Source organism: Apteryx mantelli, chromosome 1, assembly GCF_036417845.1.
Source record: "Apteryx mantelli isolate bAptMan1 chromosome 1, bAptMan1.hap1, whole genome shotgun sequence".
Taxonomy (NCBI): Eukaryota; Metazoa; Chordata; class Aves; order Apterygiformes; family Apterygidae; genus Apteryx; species Apteryx mantelli.
Genome location: NC_089978.1, coordinates 152,081,670 through 152,101,607, shown reverse-complemented (window position 1 = coordinate 152,101,607; position 19,938 = coordinate 152,081,670). Strand labels below are relative to the sequence as shown.

The 19,938-nt window shown below is 43.2% G+C and overlaps 1 protein-coding gene across 2 annotated transcripts; it reads right to left on the bottom strand.

Annotated features, from left to right (window-relative positions):
• Positions 1-7,853: 7,853 nt before the first annotated feature.
• On the bottom strand, positions 7,854-18,514 carry LOC106488552 (aldo-keto reductase family 1 member B1-like). 2 transcript variants are annotated; one of them, XM_067306813.1, is made up of 10 exons: positions 18,411-18,514; positions 17,620-17,787; positions 16,998-17,114; positions 15,612-15,689; positions 15,087-15,209; positions 11,029-11,135; positions 10,785-10,866; positions 10,158-10,241; positions 9,281-9,363; positions 7,854-8,474 (listed from the first exon to the last, which is right to left on the bottom strand). In XM_067306813.1, exons 2-10 carry the CDS (start codon positions 17,755-17,757, stop codon positions 8,432-8,434), a joined length of 855 nt encoding a protein of 284 aa, XP_067162914.1. In that variant the 5' UTR covers positions 17,758-17,787; positions 18,411-18,514; the 3' UTR covers positions 7,854-8,431. The 2 variants fall into 2 exon arrangements, with proteins under 2 accessions (XP_067162914.1, XP_067162907.1); XM_067306806.1 differs by lacking the exon at positions 18,411-18,514 and adding an exon at positions 18,248-18,346.
• Positions 18,515-19,938: the final 1,424 nt, after the last annotated feature.

Sequence of the window (19,938 nt, the reverse complement as noted above, 5' to 3'; positions counted from 1 at the left end):
TGTATTTCACAGGAATTCTGAAGAGTAGCTTCAAGCATGCTTGTTTGCTTCCCTTATTATCAACCACAGTTACATTAACCCTTTTTCTATGTCTTTGTTTTGATCTTATAAATACATATACTCAATTGTAGCAAATATATATTCTATTAGCATGTAGTGATGACAATTAAAGTTTAATCCTGAATCTGTGGAACTTGTAAAAAAGCAGTCTTAGTTGTAAGTCTTGACAAATCTTACAGAAATTTAAAGATTCTCCTATTTGTTGTATTTTCTGACTAAAAGTCAAAGCATGCTAACTGTATCTTCTAGCTGTTACTGTAAGACAACCCATTTGACATCAGAAACTCTTATGAGGTAAGACTACATATATATGTGTATGTATTTTGATTCTCACCAAGTTCAGTTCATTCAGTAGAATTGATTGAAAGCTCTTTGGAGCACACTGCTGAATTGTTTCTGGAGCAGTCTGCTTAATGAGGGTTCTTATTTATGAACTGTTAAATACTAATATACTGGCAGGAGAGTTGTATGTTTAGTTTGTCATATCTGCAAGAGTATATAAATGCTGCCTTTGTCAGTAGAACAGCTGCAGTTAAGAATGAATCTCTCAGCAAATCCAAAGTCTGATAAAGGACAAATAGAGGGATAGTTCTTGCTTGGCATGTAACAAGCAGGAAAGTGCAGAAGCCAACAGGAGATTCTCCCCTCCCTTGTACTGCTTCCTGTATACTGTTTCCTTATGTTTTTGCCCAAAAGATATTAGATTTTTTTTATTTATTTATTTTTTACAAAAAAAAAGAAAATCAGTGCTACTGCAGCTCATACATCTGCTGAAGTTTTAATATAGTCTGTAAAGACTTGCTCTTGAACTCTAACATGTGACTCAAAAATCTTGGTGTTCCTTTGGGGTCTTTCGGTCCACTCGAAGAACAATGTTGATCACTACTGCCTGCAGCAAGGAAGGATGATTATGTAATTAAGGTTCACGACTAGGATACAGACTTCATGGCCAAGTGATTTTCTTTGTAGTTGAGTTTTTTTTTTTTTTCCTTTTAAGGTCTGTAAAGGAAATGATGACATACCTTTAAGCTACTTTAGACCTTTGCAAGATGTTTGAATAAAAGGTGCCCTAGAAATGGCAAAACACTTCTACCAAATAGTAACTCTTCAAAAGAAACAAGAGCTGGCTGGAATAAGCCTATTAGCAACTGATGCTAAACACGGTGCAGTAATATGGATAGGCAGGTGCCTATTGTAGCAGGTACTCCCCCCCCCCCCTTTTCTGAATATGCTAAATTGAAAAGAGTAGCTGTTACTGCATAGCACAATAGCGGTACTTAGAAAAGCAGCTACATGGAAGGTACTGTGCTTTAGGTGACCAGACTGTGGCCTTCTTGCAACATGAAAGACTCTTAAGAAGAACTTAGCTTTACTGAAGCAACAGTCAGGTTGCCAACTTATAGCACTACAAGCTACAGCCAACTAAAGGCTCCAGTAGAGCCTATCTTGAAATACACTCTGCTTCATAGGAATTTTCTAGACACATTCCAGTTTAAGCACAGCTTGAAGAAGTTATTTACAGGATGTTTATAGATTGTGTTATGCAGGAAGTCAGACTAGATGATCACAGCAGCCATATAATAGGAAAAAAAAAAAAATCAAAACAAGCTAGAAGCCAGAAACTGTGCATTTGTTTTACAGACAATAGATTTTTTTTTTCCAGCTGCAGAGACTTAAGCAAAGGTAAAAGGAGAATTTGGGTTAGTTAGTTATGGGGAAATAAAATAGCAGCAACAGTAGTACCTTCTAATTTACAGCAGAACTGCAGCCAGATGACTTGCAATGTGGACAAGGTGATTGTACGCTAATGCCCTGATACAGTGACAACGTGGTCAGAGGTGGGTAAATGAGAGGTAAAACAACTCAACTCAACTCCTATTTTAAGAGGGAAGTTCTGGGAATGAGTCATCAGCAGAGCCTTTCTAGCAGACCATTGCTGCCTCACAGCAGCCTGCAATAGCAGTAAACCTACTGCTAGAAGCTGTTTGAGGAATTCACTCAGCTTCATCAGTTCAACTACCCTGGCACACATGTATGCAGCCTTGAAATTGTTTTAACTGCATCTTCAATCTGTAGAGATGAAACTGCTAGGCATAATCATCTTCCCTGTCTTGTTTTTGCCGGTTCCAGAGTCTCTTCTGTGTTTTTTGTGAATTCAGACTTTGCTGTACATAGAACCTACTTGTCAAAAAAAGAAAAGTTGCCATTAGAGAGACAGACTTGGGCTTCCTTAACAGCTGCTGTAAATTCAGTTGACAAAAGGAGAGCAAGCATTTGTTGGTCAAATCACTTTAGCAGAAGAAAGGGAAGGACAAGTTATAGCCATCTTCTAAGCAGAGTTATGCTTGTTCTGTCAACGCAGGAAGCTGTAGCACAGAGGTACTGCCACATACTACTAAGTGTTGAGAACTCTCTAATCTCCGTCTTCAGATTCATCTGACCCCCGTGTTAATAGGCACACATACTCCCCTTTCCATACTGATGGCTAACCTAACTGCATCATGCTATCAAGGCAGCCTCAAGGGATACACAGGGGTATTCTGTCTCCACATGTCTTTCACCATTTGTCAGAGTTATTAATTCCCAAGCTCTGTGAGTATCTAGCACAAGAGCAGGTGGGTAAGAGGCTACAGGTCTATCACTTCATATGCCTGAAGACAAGGCTTTTTTTTTTATTTTTTATTTTTTTTAAAGCCAAGAGAACACATGCCAAACTACGAGAAAATGCTTCAGGAAAAGAATGTTTATTGTCCCACTGTACAAGACAGCATACTCCTGTTCAAGGCACCATGAGCATCTCTAGGGAGTTGAGCAAATTTCTCACTGGAGAAGTAACAGCTTCTCTCCCCATGCGCGTACAGGCTACACTACAGGGCCCTCCTCAGCAGCATAATCCACTGCTTTCAGGTGGAACTACAGCAAGAGGTTTAGATTACTGCCAGCTCACTTTCAGTTTCCATAAACTACATAACAGTTGAGACCAAACCTGCAGTCCTGTCTTTCCTAGTCAGCAGTGAGCTTATCACTGGATTGAATGCAGTGAATGGAAATACCCTTAGTTTAGCATTTCCCCTTTGCCTTTGTATCACAGCATGCTGTCCCATGACTTGGGCTTTTGTTGTGCAGTACATCCATTCTGCTATAATCAGACCTGCATTAAGTTCTAAAGGGTCTGGATGGAAGAAAGAAGTGTTATGCCCATGTTTTAGAAAACAGGCTGACCTCAGTGAGCAGTGGGTAAAGTTGAGAACTTTTTGCTGATCACTGCTATTCAGGTGGGAATGTCTGGGATTATAACAGACAAAACATTGACTTCAATATCATTCAAAAGCAAACAGAATGAGAAACAGAATAAGACAGAGATCCATTCATTGCACAAACTTTTTGCATTCAGTCCTGCATTCTAGTCCATCCCTCCCTGTGTCTTCAGAAAAAGAAACAAAAACAGAAGACCACACAAACGCAAAAGATTTATGGAAAATTGACTGGGATGATCAAGGGCATGTAAACTTAAAAAAAAAACCAAAACACACAAGCAGCAATTAAGTAGGCTTTCCATGACAAGACACCATCACAGGGAGCTATGCCAGAAGTCTACAAAATTACGTGCAGCTTGGAAAGTGGGAATGGGGATAGATCAACTGCTGATCTCCTCCACTGTAAGAAGCAGGGACACCAAACGAATCTAGCAGACAGACCCAAAGCAAGTGAAGAGACATTGATTCTTCACAAAATGGGTGGTTAAGTTATGAAAATCCTTCCCTTGGTATGTTATAAATTCAGAAGGTAATTAAACAAGCTCAGAGGAGAAAAGGTAATTGATGGGTGTTAAACACAAAGCCAAAATTTGTGCTAAGACCTTAAGCTGCAGTCACTGAAGGCTGGGAAACTATTCAGAGAAAATACCACTGTAATGCTCAACTTGCTCATATTCTTAGACAACATGTTTTGGCCACTGTTGGAGACAGGATGCTGCAGTAGATGGGTATTTAGTCCAATTCAGTTCATATCAACTGGGTTATGATCAAGCTTATTTTAACAGATCAACCTATTTTACTTGACATGCAGTTAAGGAAACAAAATCAACCAGTTCAGAGCAGCTAGACCGTATTCAAGGGTGTTTTTTCCCCTTTATTTGCTTAAGAATTTCAGAAAAGATGTAGTTTTGCAGATATTTGTAACTAATGGTCTATGCCATGCACTTGATTAACAATCTAAAAATGCAAGAACAACATGGCTTATGAAAGAGATTAAGAAATTGCCTCTAAGTTTAATTAAACAAGGCCCTGCCAGATTACAGCAGGGTCTGCATCCCCCCTGCCCCCTTTTCTTTTTTAAAGTGACCAAGGAAGGAGCAGAGGGGAATGATAAATAGTTATTGATAGAGTTTATAGCTAACAAACTAGGAGAGTATTAAGTGATTAAAATAACTTGTCCTGAGACAACTGCTCTCTGCCCATAATAAGCAAAAGACTCCATATTTCTGGTCATATTTTTGACATAACAAGTAAAGATTAAAAGCCCAAATACAGGATTTTCTCTTCCTGTTTTGAATAAGTTTCCTGTACCCCAGATTTCACAACTCTGCATAAATGTTACAATATGTACTTTTGCCAGTCATGTGAGCTCTGCAAGGAGATACATGCTGCCTTCCCCTCCCCAGAGAGGAAAAAAACCCCCAAACCCCATGACTAAATTATAGAGCATCATACAAAGAAAGTAATTCCAGCCAGCCAAGCTTGTGGATTAGTGTTCCAATATCAGAATTTAAGCCATTCCCCCCCCCCCAAAGAATATTTGCAATCTGAAACGTGTACTGCAGCTGTAGGACTATTTGTAGTGTCCTGTCACCAACAAATTTTTCCTGCAAGAGGCGGCAGGATGCCAATTCCAGTTCCCTCTTGCATTCTCCTCTGCCACCCAAACTCTTCCTCCACCCCCCCAAATGTCTCTTGCCTCCTCCAATGAAATATTATCACAATTTTTCTCTCCCTGTTCCTCTGATAAACCAGTTCACCACTTTCTTCTTTGCTTTTCCCTACTATGGAAATAGACCTGTTCTCTCAAAAACTGTGCTCTTTTTACTTGATACCAGGTTAGCAGGACTACTTCCCCCCCACCCCCCCTTCTTCATTCTAAGCAATGAGTGCAAATTACAAGAAAACAAGTTGAGTTGATTCTGAATCTATAGCTCCCAAAAACATTATTTCTGTCTCCTGCTCTAAATCTCTTCTGTGGGCTGGACTCACCTTCCTATAGTGTGCTGCAGTATCACATCAGCCTAACTGCTGCAGCAGTCCTGAGAAAGTCTAACAAAAGAGGCTAACAAGGGGAGCTGAACTACAAGTTAATGGAAAAAACAACCCCCAAAACCAAACACTTCATTGGAAAAGCTACAAGATTATATTTGTCCTTAAAAGTTTCTTTGATCAGAAACCCAGAGTTCTGTCAAGTGACATTAGAAAAAACAAATGCTGTGAATAGTTATAGCAGGAAGAGCTCAGTTAGCAGGAATGCTGGGCTCCGGATATCTAATTCTTTGATCTTTCCACGTTACCTTTTAGGAGATTAAAGGATCTCTCTACACTGGTAGAGAGAGAGTGGCACAAATACAGTGGTACAATAGCTTAATTTATTTTACTATAACAATTCCTAGATCAACCTAGATTAAATGAAGAGTTGGCTGCAATCTACAGACTGGCTCTTCCCCTATTCTTAGCCTTCTTATAGAAAGTAATTATATCTGGCCTTGAAGCAGCCAAAATTGATATGGGTGACAGCATTTCTATCATTCACTTTCTTCCCACTCCTCATCTTTTCTGAGAACAGCCCGCTTTCTGTTCAAGCTTATGCATCCTTGTCCCTTCCCTCAGGTGCTTCTTCCCTTAATGAGTCCTGGTTTTGCCTCCGTTCCCAAATTTCACCAGCCATCCAAGCCCTCTGCCAATTAAGCACTGCATTGTGTGTCCCAGAATGACCCTTTCCAAATTCTTTCCTTCTAAGTCATCGAGCGAAATACAGAGCGAGCCTGTTAGGATACCATTCCACCCATAGCACTAGCTACTCTTCCCTCTGCTGCCAAGCAGTCTGTCCGAAAGTCTTCTCCAGTAAAATTCCTACTTGGAGAATGGAAAGTTTCTGGCACAGAAGCTTTCATGAAGTTAGTCAAATGAAAACAGAGGAAATTAATAGAACTTGTGGTACTACTCTGAAATCTTTGCTGCCCAACGTAACTTCTTGCTCTAACACACTGGTCACGTAAAAAGGTGATTTCCAAGCAAGTCAATACTGTCCAAAACAGTTTTCTGTCAGAACTCCTAGACTAATCTCAGACCATGAGCTGTTCTGTTTTTCTTTTAGATGCCTCTGGGCTTCTATTTATTGCATTATAGATTTACAAAAACTACTTTCAGAGCTGAAACTTTGTATTTGCTTTTAAGCCCAGAATTTAAAATGACTATAATCCATTTATGTGAAGAAAAGCAGCATTAGAGAGAAGAATATTGCTCAGAATCAGAAACTGATCCCTGCCCCCCAGTGTAATTTAAGTTTAATCTTATCCATTCAGCCTGTTATAAATTATTCTGACCAAAACTGTGTTGCATTTAAAGTCTAGTCTCAGCTATAATGGAAGATTTTAAAAGAAACACTTGAACATAATTATATTGGGTAAACACATTTTGTTAGTGTTCATCTGGGCATATTTAATTAATATGGCTCCCTAGCAATCTTTACATCATCACAATACTAGCAAACAAGACCACCTACTTAGCAAGTAGGTTCTGAGAGAAAACAAACATTTCATTACAGTGCATCTTAAGCTAGCTGACTTCCCTTTAAGGGATGCTATGCAATTATGTAATCAAAATCCCACCTTAGGTGTCTCCCTTCTTTCATCTGCTCAGAAAGAACCCTCTTTCTACCAGACTACACAACCACCTTCAGAGGATAGTCTCTAAATCAACTCAGTCCTTAGAGGGAAGCCGGGGGGGGAGGGGGGAAACGACAACAGTTACATACAAACATAAGAAAACCACCCCAAAACAAATGTTTTTACAAGACAGATCTGAAGTGTCCAAATGCATTTTGTGAATAGGCTTAGACAACTCTGAGAAGGCAACAACTTCAGATTCATTACCTGTACTGAGAACACCATAAGTAAAACAAAGGACAAACATACCTCACAAATGTCAACATTTGGCTAAAAGCCTACTTGAACACAGTAATAGAAGTTTCTGATCTGCTACTTCACAAAAACAGGTTTCCAAGAAACTCCTATGTTATTTTTATTATTTGCAAATGGTTGCTTGCACAGATACAAAAGTCTTTCCTGCAACATATGCGCTGCCTGCCTTAAAGCTGCATATTTTCTACTGCCTACAGAATCCTATAGGATTCTGTGTAGGCTTAGTATCTTTAATGGAATGAGTTTTCTACTAGCCAAAATACACTATCACTTAAGTAAAATAAAGACTGATTTAAACTTTAGTATATTAGCTGTCAGACATCTCAGAACAGCCGTATTAAAAAAAAAAAAAAAAAGGCTCAAGCAGACTCAATGGGCATAGGTACCTTACACTGTTCTTGTGTACTCTGCATGTGCACTAGCCTAAGAGCATCTTGACAGCTAGCACATTACATGCAAGAAGTTAACACCAACAGCAGATGAGCTTTTGGCAGGCAGTCATTAGCCTCGCTTTTGTGTAATGTCTAGAGACAGCTGGGCATAAAGCAGCTACTCCAGTATGACTGCCATTAGAGCATTGCTGAAATAACCATCTCATCACACACAGTAATGAAACTACATTTTATTATAAGCAAAACCAGCTTTTAGACTGCTAAGAAACCAGGACCTATATACTTCTGAAAGAGCTACCCACATAGCATCTGCTATACTTAGAAACTAGTACTTCCCATTAGAGAAAAAGTAAAAGCATGGAGTGTTACACAGAAACAAAACTAAACCCAAAGGTAATTATAGAGAAAAAGCTGACCTCAAATGAATTATGCACAATCTGTCATATCCTGGTCCTTCCATACAACAATAATCACTAGCTCCAATCCCCAGTACTTCAAAACGAAAGTGATTGGTTGTAACAAACTTTCTCAATGTTTTCTGCTTACCAATTCCAGACAGGCAGTTTGGCAAAGACAGTCTATTACAGTCCACACAGCGTGCTCTTCAAAAACATTTTGCCATTTCTTTCTTCCAAAAAGGAAAATAAAACAAAGTCACCGAATACATACACTGCATCATTGTAGGCAAAAAAGGGACTGATGCAGTGAAAAAGCTACATAGATCAACAACTCGTAGGCAACAGCAGAGGCATCTGACACCAGGAGCGTGGAGAAAGGCAGGAAACCACCATCTTCAGTATTCTGCATTGAAAGGGTACTCCTTGTGATTTTTGCACCTGAAAAATCAAAACAAAGTTTTACCTCATGGCTGAGGTAAACACTATATACAGCTGTAGTCACTGTGAAGATCAACCAAAGCAGGAGCTCAGCTGTATAAAAGCAGTGACAGTTTGTCCCAGATTGCTGTTTTCCTTGGTGATGTGTTGCATCTGTAAACTGAAGAATTCTTGAGTGCCTTCCTGTTATTCAGGCTCAGAATATTCACCTCAATTCAGAGGTGATGGGACCTAGGTGCTTTGTAGATAAGTCAAGTTTACACTGTTTACTAGCTGAAAGACCTTTTTGTAGCCTATCAACAAAGAATTCATATCTGACTTTAGGCTTCCAAGCTGCAAATTCCTGTATTATACTTATGTTCACCCACTTCATATCACCCATGAAGAAAATAGTCAGTTTTATAACATACTACAGGGCATGGCAGAAAGTCCCAATAAATTCTACAAGCAAAAATAACCACGACACGGACTGTCTCCTGCTCATTTCTCTAATACGGCCAAAAATCAAAATTATGAATTAGAACTCTTCTGTTGGAATTAAGATTAAAAAAAGCTTCATAGAAATTTTGAATTCAAAATGAACATGAAGCTTGATTTATGTTCAATGTTTGGTTCATATAATGTAGATTTTCAACCCAACTCCGAAAAATTATTTGGGGGATTAACCTTTGCAAATTTGAGTCTGCATATACTGAATTTCACCCAAACCTATTATCTATAGCTTTCTATACAAAAAATTCCCTATACAAAATATTTATAACTTAAGGGTTGGGGAGTGGGTGGGGCAGGGGGGGGAAGCCACTCACGTGCTCATTGCACAGACTCTCCAGTTTCTGTTAAAGCTGAGAATGGTTGCCATCTCCTCTTTAGTCAATTCAAAGTCAAACACCTAACAGGAGAAACAGCTGGAAGTCATCTCTTGGAACAACCCAAAGATTGTGGGATTCACAAGATTCAAGAGCAAGTCCACACTGGAAGGGTGCTGGTTAGAAGGAGCGATGGCCTCATGCAAGAGCGAAGGGGAAAAGCAGTCTGTAGGCATTTCCAAGACTCCACTGGCAGGGGGAGGAAAACACCCACCCACCCACCTACCCACCACAGTTGCAGGTAATGTGTCTGCTGTTCCAAGAAGCTGGGTGAGCAGTCAGTGTTGCAGCATGCCTCCATCTGTGGAGATTGCATCTATCTGTCCTACTCCAAAGGAACACCTGGAAGACTCTCCTGTAACCCATTAATCCAGCTGGGTTTCTTCTGAAATCCTGATGTCCAATGTCAGTCAGAGATGGCTGAATTCAGAGGAGCAACTTGGTGTATGGACACGAGAATGATTTTCTTAATGTTGCTTTGCCCTACGTAAGACTTTTCTGGCATGTTACTGCACTTGGGCTCCATGTGAGCCCTGCCTGCTGATTCATGCACAAGCACCAGAACAGGAAGCATCATCTAAGGTGACTGTTAAGGTTACCAGTGCACTGCTTCCAGGAGCTCTGTTCACTTCTGCTCTGTGAACTGCAGTTGCTACTTTAGCCCTCACTAGACCATAGCTAAACAGACAGAGAAAAAGCCCAGTGCTCTTGTCTGAGGAGGACTTGGGAAGGGTAAGAAAGGATTGCTGCTTGCTCTGCAGGGGGAAGGACTGCCGTCCCTGAAGGGCAGCACCCAGGCTGCCATGTAATCACTCACCTTGGAGTTCTCCACAATGCGCTGTGGTGTGACAGACTTGGGAATCACAACCACATTTCTCTGGATGTGGAACCGAATGAGAACCTACAAGAGCATATCAATGGGTCAGAGACAAGATGGCTCTTGGTCTGTAATAAGCAGAGCCTGTCCCAACAGCAGTTTGCTGTAATGTGCATGATTCAGCAAAAATAATTCATTTCTACGTATCAAATGATTCCTGTACTCGAGGCCTAGACAGCACTTCTAGAAGAGCAAAGAGAGACGTGGTAGAGCCCACAGAAAGGTCTCCTTTCTCCTCCCCCATCCAGTTTTGGGACAGTCAGTTCCTTCCCTTCACACCCAGACTTTAAGCAGTCATTGCAAGGGTTTCATTCTCTGCAACAGCACTTGAGATTGGGAAACAACATCTGAAGATGGGCTGAGAATCTGCTGCTTTTTGAGTGTCAGAGTCCCTTCAAGCACACACTGCAGGCCACACACCAGGAAAACACCTGCATTGCTACTGTACACCACAGAGGGTGTACAGCTCACAGGGAATGAAGAGTCAGGCTGTACCCACAGCCTGTTGTTTCCTTACAGCTGTGTTCCAGGAACCAGTACCCTATGCCCTGCACCACCTCTACTTACCTGTGCTGGGGTTTTGTTGTGCTTGGCTGCAATCTCTTTAATCTTGGGGTCATCCAGAAGGGAAGGATCCTCTGGCTTAGCCCTGTATGGAGAACAGAAGGCCAATGGTGAGGAACCTCTTTAGCAAGACCCTACCTAGCAACAGAAGGCCACATCTAGCTGAATGGGTAACAGTGCAGTTGCAGTCTCAATGCTTCGAGCATCAGTCATGCCAGCTGCCTTGCAGATTGCAAAGCAGTCTTACCATGGCCTGTCTGGAGAGCCAAGAGGACTGTATGCTGTCACAGCAATCCCTTTGGACTGGCAATACTTGATCAGCTTCTCCTGGGTAAGGTATGGATGACATTCAATCTGCCAACACAAGAGCACAGAGACTGACAGCGGCAGAACTGCTGTAACTTGCTCCAGGGATCTTTTAAGCCAATCACAAGCTGACTTTTGTTTTTACGTGATATTATGCAGCCTTTGTTCTGTATTTCCCCCTTCCTTTTCTACTGCTTGTAGTAGTAGTGCACCTTGCAAGTGAAGTGGTCTAAGGACTGTAACACCACTCTTTAGAATTACCTGATTTGTATTGTCCCCAACATAAGAAACCATCACCCGCATAATTGCTAAAGTGGGACAGCACAATAAAATCCACATCCAGAACTGTGTAAAATCTTAACAATAAGATAGCAGAGTAATACAAGTACAAGGTTCTCTTTTCTTCCTTGTTTAAGCATGCCATAATGTTTCTACAAGTAGCACATTAACTTTAATACTAGTATTGTTTAATTCTCTTTTATCTGCTTCATATCAGTACTTGTGTTGGATACTTGCAATCTGCAAATATGAGAATGATTGCTACAGATCTTAGACCTTCAGATTACTGTCCATTATAGAATCTTTTCTTAAAGACACATACATATGCTTATTATCAGTTTCCATAAGAATACCTATGTAACTGAATTCAGATTGCTTATCAGTGGATCCATACTCTATCAATTTAATGCACCAGTATACAGTATACTACAGACGTTATTCACGTATCAGAAGGCAGCAAATGAACATGAGCAATTAATACTTTAGATAGAGGGATTTTCAGGGTAATTGCGCACTGAGGAGCACCACTTTTCTTTCATCAGGCAAAGCCAAGAACCTTTTTGACTGTATTGTCATTCAAGCCTTCAAAGTAGCTACCACTGCATTCAGAGGGGAAGTCCCTGGAAACTTATGCTGCTGGCAGGTGGAGCAAGAGACCCTAAAACATGGGATCACTTTACAGCCTTTTTTTTCAATGGTTCTAGCTACTTGCTGCTATCTGAAGCCTGTGTGGCTGTTTCCTTTCTGGGGTGTGGTGGAATATTAGACACAGAATGTGTTACTCAGTTTTTAGGACAAATTACACATACTTATTTTTCTTCAGCAGCTCCAGAAACTCAACCATTCATACAGTAACAGAACATTTAACCAAATTGTTTATTCTCTCAAGTATTCAAAAGGCAGAATTCAGGCTATATCTGGAACAAAGGATGTAATGCAAAGTCATCCTTATTTCTCCAGTGTAGCTCTAGCCAAAAAGCTTCTGAGCTTCAAGTCTTATGTTTGGACCAAAGTGAAAAGCCTATGAAGTACATTTAAACTACTATTAAGCTCCTTACTGAACTAAACTAGTCTCATTGCAATGTACCTGCTATCTTGCCAGCTTCATTTCTCACTGAATTAAGTTGATATGGATACTGACTGCATTTATAATTTAATAAGAATGGGAATGTCACTGAATACATGGGCTGGACTACATACAAGCCAAATCTGAGTGGAAAAGGGTTTGTAGGAAGAACTATCATCTTGTAAAAGACAAGCTTTCAGGCATGCAACTTTTTCTTCAGAAGCACTACATTTTGAAGCACAGACTGAAACCAAGTGCTCTGAATTTAACTCTATTACCATAATGAGTTGAGAAGAATTGTAGGCACAGAAGAGATGATAAAGCTCAGTATCCCCTGTGCAAGAGACAGAGGGGTAATTATCAACTACAAGGTTCCTTGGCAGCCAGGAGTGGCAGATGCTGAAAGATACAAGACTTTTCACATCTCCTAGAAGTGCATTGAGCCTGATAATGAAAAGAGTTATGAAACGTTGAAACATTCTGGCAAATGCAAAATTCAGGTATGTTGAACAGACTTTCAGAAGACTCCCATTAGCTTTCAAAAAAAAAGTGTTAAAATCTATTCTAAGATATGTCCTGTTTGACAAGAGCGCACACTGCAAGTTGTTAAGTTTGCAGGTGACACCAAATTGAGGGGACCAGTCAATACACTCAAGGGCAGGGCTGCCATTTCAGAGGGTCATACTCAGGCTGCAGGAATGAGCCCAAAAGGAACCTTAGGAAATTCAGCAGGGATGAAGGCAGAGTCCTGCCTCTAGGAAGGAAGTGCCCCTGCAACTACACAGGCTTGGGCCTGACTGCTGAGGGAGCAGCTCTGCTGAAAAGGCTGTGGGGGGCATGTTGGGTGAGTGAAGAGTTAACACGACTGAAAAAGTCTGCCAACTGATATGCTCAAGGCTGCAGACTAGAAGAGCTACCAGGACTAAAGAACTCTGCCATTTGACAAGGCCAAGGAATCTGCATGGACCTGCAGGGAGGGGAGAAGCGATATGAGGTGTTGTGGTCTTGCCTCGCTGGCAGGGTCCCTCCAAGCAGACAAACAGTCCTGTTATGAAACTCGCAGAGGTCAGCAAAAGCAGTGTTTGCCCAGAGTCCCAGCCGTATAAAAAGACACTTGGCAGCTAAGAGAGTTTGAGCAGGGACAGGAACGTGACCTGACCATCCTCTCTGGCTGGACCATGAGTACTCCCCCCCTCCCCTTTTCTTGGGACGCTGGGTTAAGGTAACTCCTCGAGGTTGAGAGCCCTCTCACTAAGAGAGTGAACAAGAAAGCTTTCAAGTATGGATAAGCAGTGTTTCCAATTACTAGTGCAGTAATCTATTTCGGGCTATCCTTTCTAAATCAGTAATCAATGATTTCGGGCTATCCTTTTCCAGGCTATCCTTTCTAAATTAGTAATCGCATTATTTTAATGGATGTTACTAATCTAAGAGCTTGCATGAGGAAGTAAACAGTTTATTACGTTACTGTCTCAGTCGTTACTATCAAACCTTCGTAGCATGACATGGCAGCAAGCTGAATGCTAGCCAGCAGTGGCGCTGGCAGCAGAGACTGCCAACAGCTTCAGCTGGGGCTGTGTGGGCAGGGACCCAGAAATAGGTCATGGGAAGGGATCATCCCCCTCTACTCAGCACTTGTCAGACCACTTCTGTAATACCGTGTCCAGTTCAGTGTCCTCAACAGAAGATTGACAGACTGGTGCAAATTCAGCAGAGGGCCATCAGGATGGCTGGGGTCTAGAGCTGTATCAGGAGAGGCTGAGGGAGCTCGGCCTGTACAGCCTGGAGAAGGGAAGGTTTCAGTGGTCCTAATAGCAGCCTGCCCATACCTACAAGACAATGAGCCAGGCTCCTTAGTAGTGCATGGTGGGAGGAAAAGAGACAATAGGCATAAGAAGAAACAAGAGAGGTTCAGAGGATATAAGAAGATTTTGCTACTCCTGTGAGGGCAGTTAGACAGTAGAGCAGGTTGCCCAGAGAGGCTGTGCAGTTTCCATCCTTGAAGATTTTCAAGATCTGATTGGATAAAGCCCTGAACAGCCTGTCTGATCACAGAGATGACCCTTCTGTGAGCTGGAGGTTAGACTAGATGATCTCCTGAAGTTCCTTGCAACCAAGCTTTTCTATGATCTTAAGTTCTGATCCAAACGTTGTCCCTATACCTGGACATTTCTACTCTATGGACTCCCTTGCAACACCATTTCCTCCTTCCCCCCAACCCTCATTATGTTAAAAAACACACAAAGTGTGTTCCTGTTCAGTTTCCTCGCTCCTGAGTTAGCAACAGGAACCACAATCTCTTCAGTTTGGGAGAGCTGCAAACTGTCAGAGCAAAAAGGTCATCTGGCTTTCTAATAAATCCTTGTATACCTATTGGGGTTTACTCTTCTGAAAGACAGTTTTATAAAGCTCATCTCTGAATTCTTTAACCTGCCAAAAAGCATGCTCTGGAGCTGTTCCTTATCAAGTTTCCTAGCAGTAGTGCACCAATCCATTAAAAATAACGGTGCCTTGTGCATCCAGAAGCGGTTGTACAGTAGGATTAAGAGTATACAGTGTATCTACTCCATTCTCCCTTTCTCTAAAATTTTATTTGATGATGAGATCTTGATAATCCTTGAAGAACATTCACCTGCTGTCACTTAGTAGCCTACCTGGTTATTTGCAGGCTTGTATTTCAGTCCTGGCTTGTTCAAGATCCTCTCAATCTGTTCATGGTTGAAGTTGGAGATTCCAATGGCTTTGACCAGACCAGCATCCACCAGCTCTTCCATGGCCTAACAGAAAGGGCAGCAAAGTCATCATCATCAGGTATACCAGACAGGGCCTGAAGACAACCTTCTTCCTGACATGGCTTACTTCCTTCATGAGAAGGATCAAAATGACTGTTTGGACATGCAGAGTTCTTGATCCTTTGAGGGGGAAAGAGGAGCACTGGCATATTTGTGCTACGTTACCCATCCCACTGAAGACCCAAGTCTCATTCTTTGAGATTGCAGAAATTAACACTGAGTTAGAAGTGGAAAATAACACCCCCCAATAATCCACTCTTGTACCAGCAAATCTTTCCAACTAATTCTGCATACATGAGATAACAATTCTGCAACTGCTGAAGGTAACGAGAACATGGAAAAGACCAAGGACAGAAAACATCATTCTCCCACAGTGGCTGAGCTTACCTCCCACGTATGTAGAATATCAGTGTTGCTGGGGATAGACATGCCTTTGTCATCTGTGGGAAACAGCTCCTCTCCTGCCTGTTAGCACAAGAGAAAACTGCTTGAAACACTCTGTTGGGATGCTAGCTTAATGCCATGACAGCTGAGGACTAGGACAACAAGCTTTTAGTGGAGAAAATAAGTTCTTGTTCTTGCCTACATTCTTCAGTCATTCCTTTCTCCTTCATGTGGAGTTACTGCACTTTTGCCAGCAACCAACCCAGTAAAGACAGGTACTTCTACCAGAGCCAACAATGTGTTGGCTCTCCAAAATACATAGAAGTGGAGTGTCTTGTGTCCCTGCAGAACTACAGACAAGAGCTGCAGCCAAACACAGGTTTACTTTCTGTATTGCTTGATTATGCCCCCACAAGAACAGTGTATTTTTTTTTTTTTATTAGAAGGTATTATAAGGATCTACTTAGGACCTGGGAAAATATGGTTGGTTTATACCGGACCATAGTTGCTGAAGAGTGTACTGTGTACACTGACAGGTATGGGGAGGCTCATTGTTAAGCTGGTGGCTCCAGAAAAACTGGAACAGTGCCCCTGTTATGAAGTAACCATGTGTCTCATCTTTGTTCAAAACTGTTTTCTACTCATACCACATTATTACACTACAATGCACTTTCACTTGGATAGTTATGTCCATATGAAAATAACAATAACATACAAACTATGAAAAGCATTTGAGGATCTTGTAAGCAAAAGTCAGAATGGAGATTTTGGTCAACAGTGATTTTTGATCAACTCTTTTGCATGCAATCTGTGAAAGAGTTCAACACTAAAAAGCTTCACCATTTGAATTCTGAGGTCTGTGGAACAATAAGGTTCCTACAGGAAAAGTCAGTTCAATGTGTACCGTATTAAGGACACAGTGATTGAAGAGAGAAATGGAAAACAGAAACATTTGCTCTTGCTCTGCGATTCTGTAACATGCAGAGAAAAGACTTTCTGTCAGGCAGCAAAGTACAGAGCTACTTCCCACAAGGAGAGTCAAGTCATTGTCAGAGAAGCATACTCTGGGTTTGTAGAAGACAACACATAGTCTAAGAGACAGCAGTATAACTCATGCCTGCAGCTAGGAGACCTGCTCCTACTTCTAGGACTGACTCTCCCAGGATCAAAAGGGCAGAGGACACCATGCAAGCAGCAAACTCAGAAGCAGGGATCAAGAGGCTGGCTCACATGGCCGGAGTAAAGCTGAACGAGCAGCTCTAGAACAGTGCTGCCACACACAACAGATACACAATCTTTCCTGGTTGGAGCAATGACTGAGTTGTAAAGTTCTTCAAAAGTGCCAGTGGTAAGAGACAAAACTTTTAAGAGGCAATACTGTTACTGTACCTTAAACCCAAGAGGCCAGTGGATGAGGTAGAGATCCAGGTAATCCAGTTTCAGGGCAGCAAGAGTCTTCTGGCAGGCTCCCTTCACCAGAGGTTTGTCATGGAACGTGCACCAAAGCTAGAGACAGAAAGCCAAGCCACACTGTGACCTCCAGGGTTAAAGCTCTCAGGTGCTGTTCTGAACAGGAGAAGCTTTCCATCTTCTTTGGCAGCCAATGTGGAATTAGATCATCTTATGGGTCTTCTAGTAGGGCCTGCTCTGTGAGCAGAACTGGCCCATGATACTGAGTAAGATGAGCAGTGGTGATACACAACTGAATGGAGTCATGGCAGACAGAAAGTGTGATTTGATTCCATTAGTTAAGAGGTCAGATATTACATAAGAGAGGATAGCCTAAAATCAGCGTCAGGAAAGACTCAGAGAGCATTGCCCATGGCAGCAGGGGTGCATATCCTGCATATCTGGTTGCAGGATGAGGCAGAGCAGGGAGTTTATCTCAGGAGTGCCCCAAATGATGTTCTGAATTGCTCCATGCTGCTCCACGTAGCAGAACAGTAAAGTACTGGGGAAGCTACCATGACAAGGCAGGTCTGCCCCAGATCACAGACCACCAGACCCCTACCTTACTGACGATGAAGAGATCCTCTCGCTTCACAGCGCCTTCCTTGATTTTCTGCTGGATCCCTTCCCCAACTTCGTTCTCGTTCTGGTACACGTAGGCACAGTCGAAGTGGCGGTACCCAGCATCGATGGCAGCCATCACCGCAGCTGTTACCTTCCCTGGTGGAGACTGAAAAAAAAAAAAAAAAAAAAAAAAAAAGAGTAAAATAAACCTAAGAATCTCTAATCAAAGAAATATTAAATACCTTTTTCCTAGCGAGGATAAAAAAAAAAGCCATCCCAGCAAACCAACCCCAATTAAAAACAAACACAGGAAACAGCATTCCCCGCAGCACTCTGCCATCCACGCTAAAGCCCCACACGCGGCCCCCGGGCTGCCCCCGCCGCCCGCTCGGGCTGAGGCTCGGCACCGGCCACCCCCCGCCGCGCCGGGCCGCCCGCGCCCCGGGCCGGTTCCCGCGGCGGGAGCCCCGCGGCCCGGCGCGGCCCCAGCACCGCGCGTAGCGGCGCGGCCCGGGCGGGCCCAGCCGGCCGCGGCCGCCTCCCCGCCGCGAGCGGCGGCGCCGCAGCGGGGCCGGGGCCGGGAACGGGACAGGCCTGGCCTGGCCTGGCCTGGCGGCGGCCGCTACCTTCCAGGTACCCAGGCCCAGGATGGGCATCTTCGCCCCAGTGCTCAGCTCCACGTAGGTCGCCATCGCGCCGCGGCCGCTTCCCGCCCAGCCCCTTTAATAGCGGCCCCGCCGCCCCGCCCCGCGCCGCGCCGGCGCGGCCCCCCCGTTGGTCCCACGTTACCGCGTCTCAGTCCGGGGCCCCTAGGCGTCCCCGACAGGGACATTAGGTGGCAGGGGTGTCCCTCTCTCTCCCTCCCCGTGCGCCCAGGGCTGCTCCACAGCTGCGGGCTCCTCGGTCCCAGGTTGTGAGCCTGGGCCCGGCCGTGGGCCGAGGAAGGGCTGAGCCCTTTAGCCGGAGGGTGGCGGCACGTGTCGCCGTCACGGGGATGGTGGCCCCCAGGCTGAGATGGTGACCCTGCATGCCCATAAGCAAGACAGCTGGAGAAGCCTTGGTGTCCGTCTCTGGTGAGAAGTGGGAGCTTTCGGTTCCCCTCTCAGGATGGAGCGAATGCAGGTCTCGCTTTTGGGGGAAAAGCACGTTGTTCTGTAGGAGCAATTTCGAAAATAGTGAATATAAAAAACCCCTTTATTTTAAATGCCGGGAGAAATTGTCTTTAATGTGCCTTGAAACTTGCAGAAGAAGAACAGTGAATTTTTAAGAGGTGTCATAGTGACACCTCTGTCCCACCTCTGTCACTCAGAAATGTCCCTCTGTCTTTAGAGAGGCGTAGAGGGCATTTCAGAATAAAATGTACCATTGTACAAATAAATGGTAGGTGGCCTGTAATTCCACATTGGAAACAGGCTTTGAAATTTTGCAGACAAGAATACGCGGTTCTGATGAAGTGGTCACAGCACAGTGGAAAAAAACAGCTTTACCCACAGAATTCACTAAGCACGGAAGGCTTTGCTGCTTACTCTCACCCCGAGAATTTCTTCAGGTGCAAGTGTTTTCTCTGGGTGCCTCTCCCAGAGCAGATGCCCAGGTTCTTTGCAGCTTTGTATTTTTTGCCCCATTTAACTAAGGGCAGTGAGATAATTGGTTTTCCTCTTTAATGTTCCTCCTGTTTTGTGTCAGCGCCATCAGCCGTCCTCAACAGGACGTGATGTGTTTCAGCTGGATGATGAAACACTTATATAACTCAGTGCTTATATTTTACTGTTTTGTTTCTGTTTTCCCTGATGCTTTCTTGCACGAGAGATGCCTCCACCTTTTTTCAGAGGATTTCAGGCAAAAGTTCTGTATTTTGCTGTGCCGTTTGCTCTTGTTAGTGGGAGACCTTCCCCTTTTTGCTCTAAGGCAGACCTGCTTTCAGCTATTTACGTCTCCCGAAGGCCTGGCTGGGGTTGTCACATGATGGCATGGCCTTGGGGAGAGAAGAAGTACTGCCTGTGTCACTGGGTGACACCTAGCCTGGTAAATCTAGCAGACCATGCCCTTGATAAATGCTCTTTTTTTTTTTTTTTTACAAGAAATGTCAGGAGTGTGTGTGAGGAAGGGGGTTGTGGGGTTTTTTTTGTGTGTGTGTGTGAGGTTTTGCAGTAGAGCAGGATGGTTACTGTAGTGGTCTTTCAGGTTTGTTGTGCTGACTTTGCATTTGGTAGTTGTAATTCACCACCACTTAGGACCACAAACTGTGACCTCAGAGACCAGCAGGGTTTGGACCTGCAAAGAACATGCTCCAAAATGAAGGAAGCGGCTATGTCCT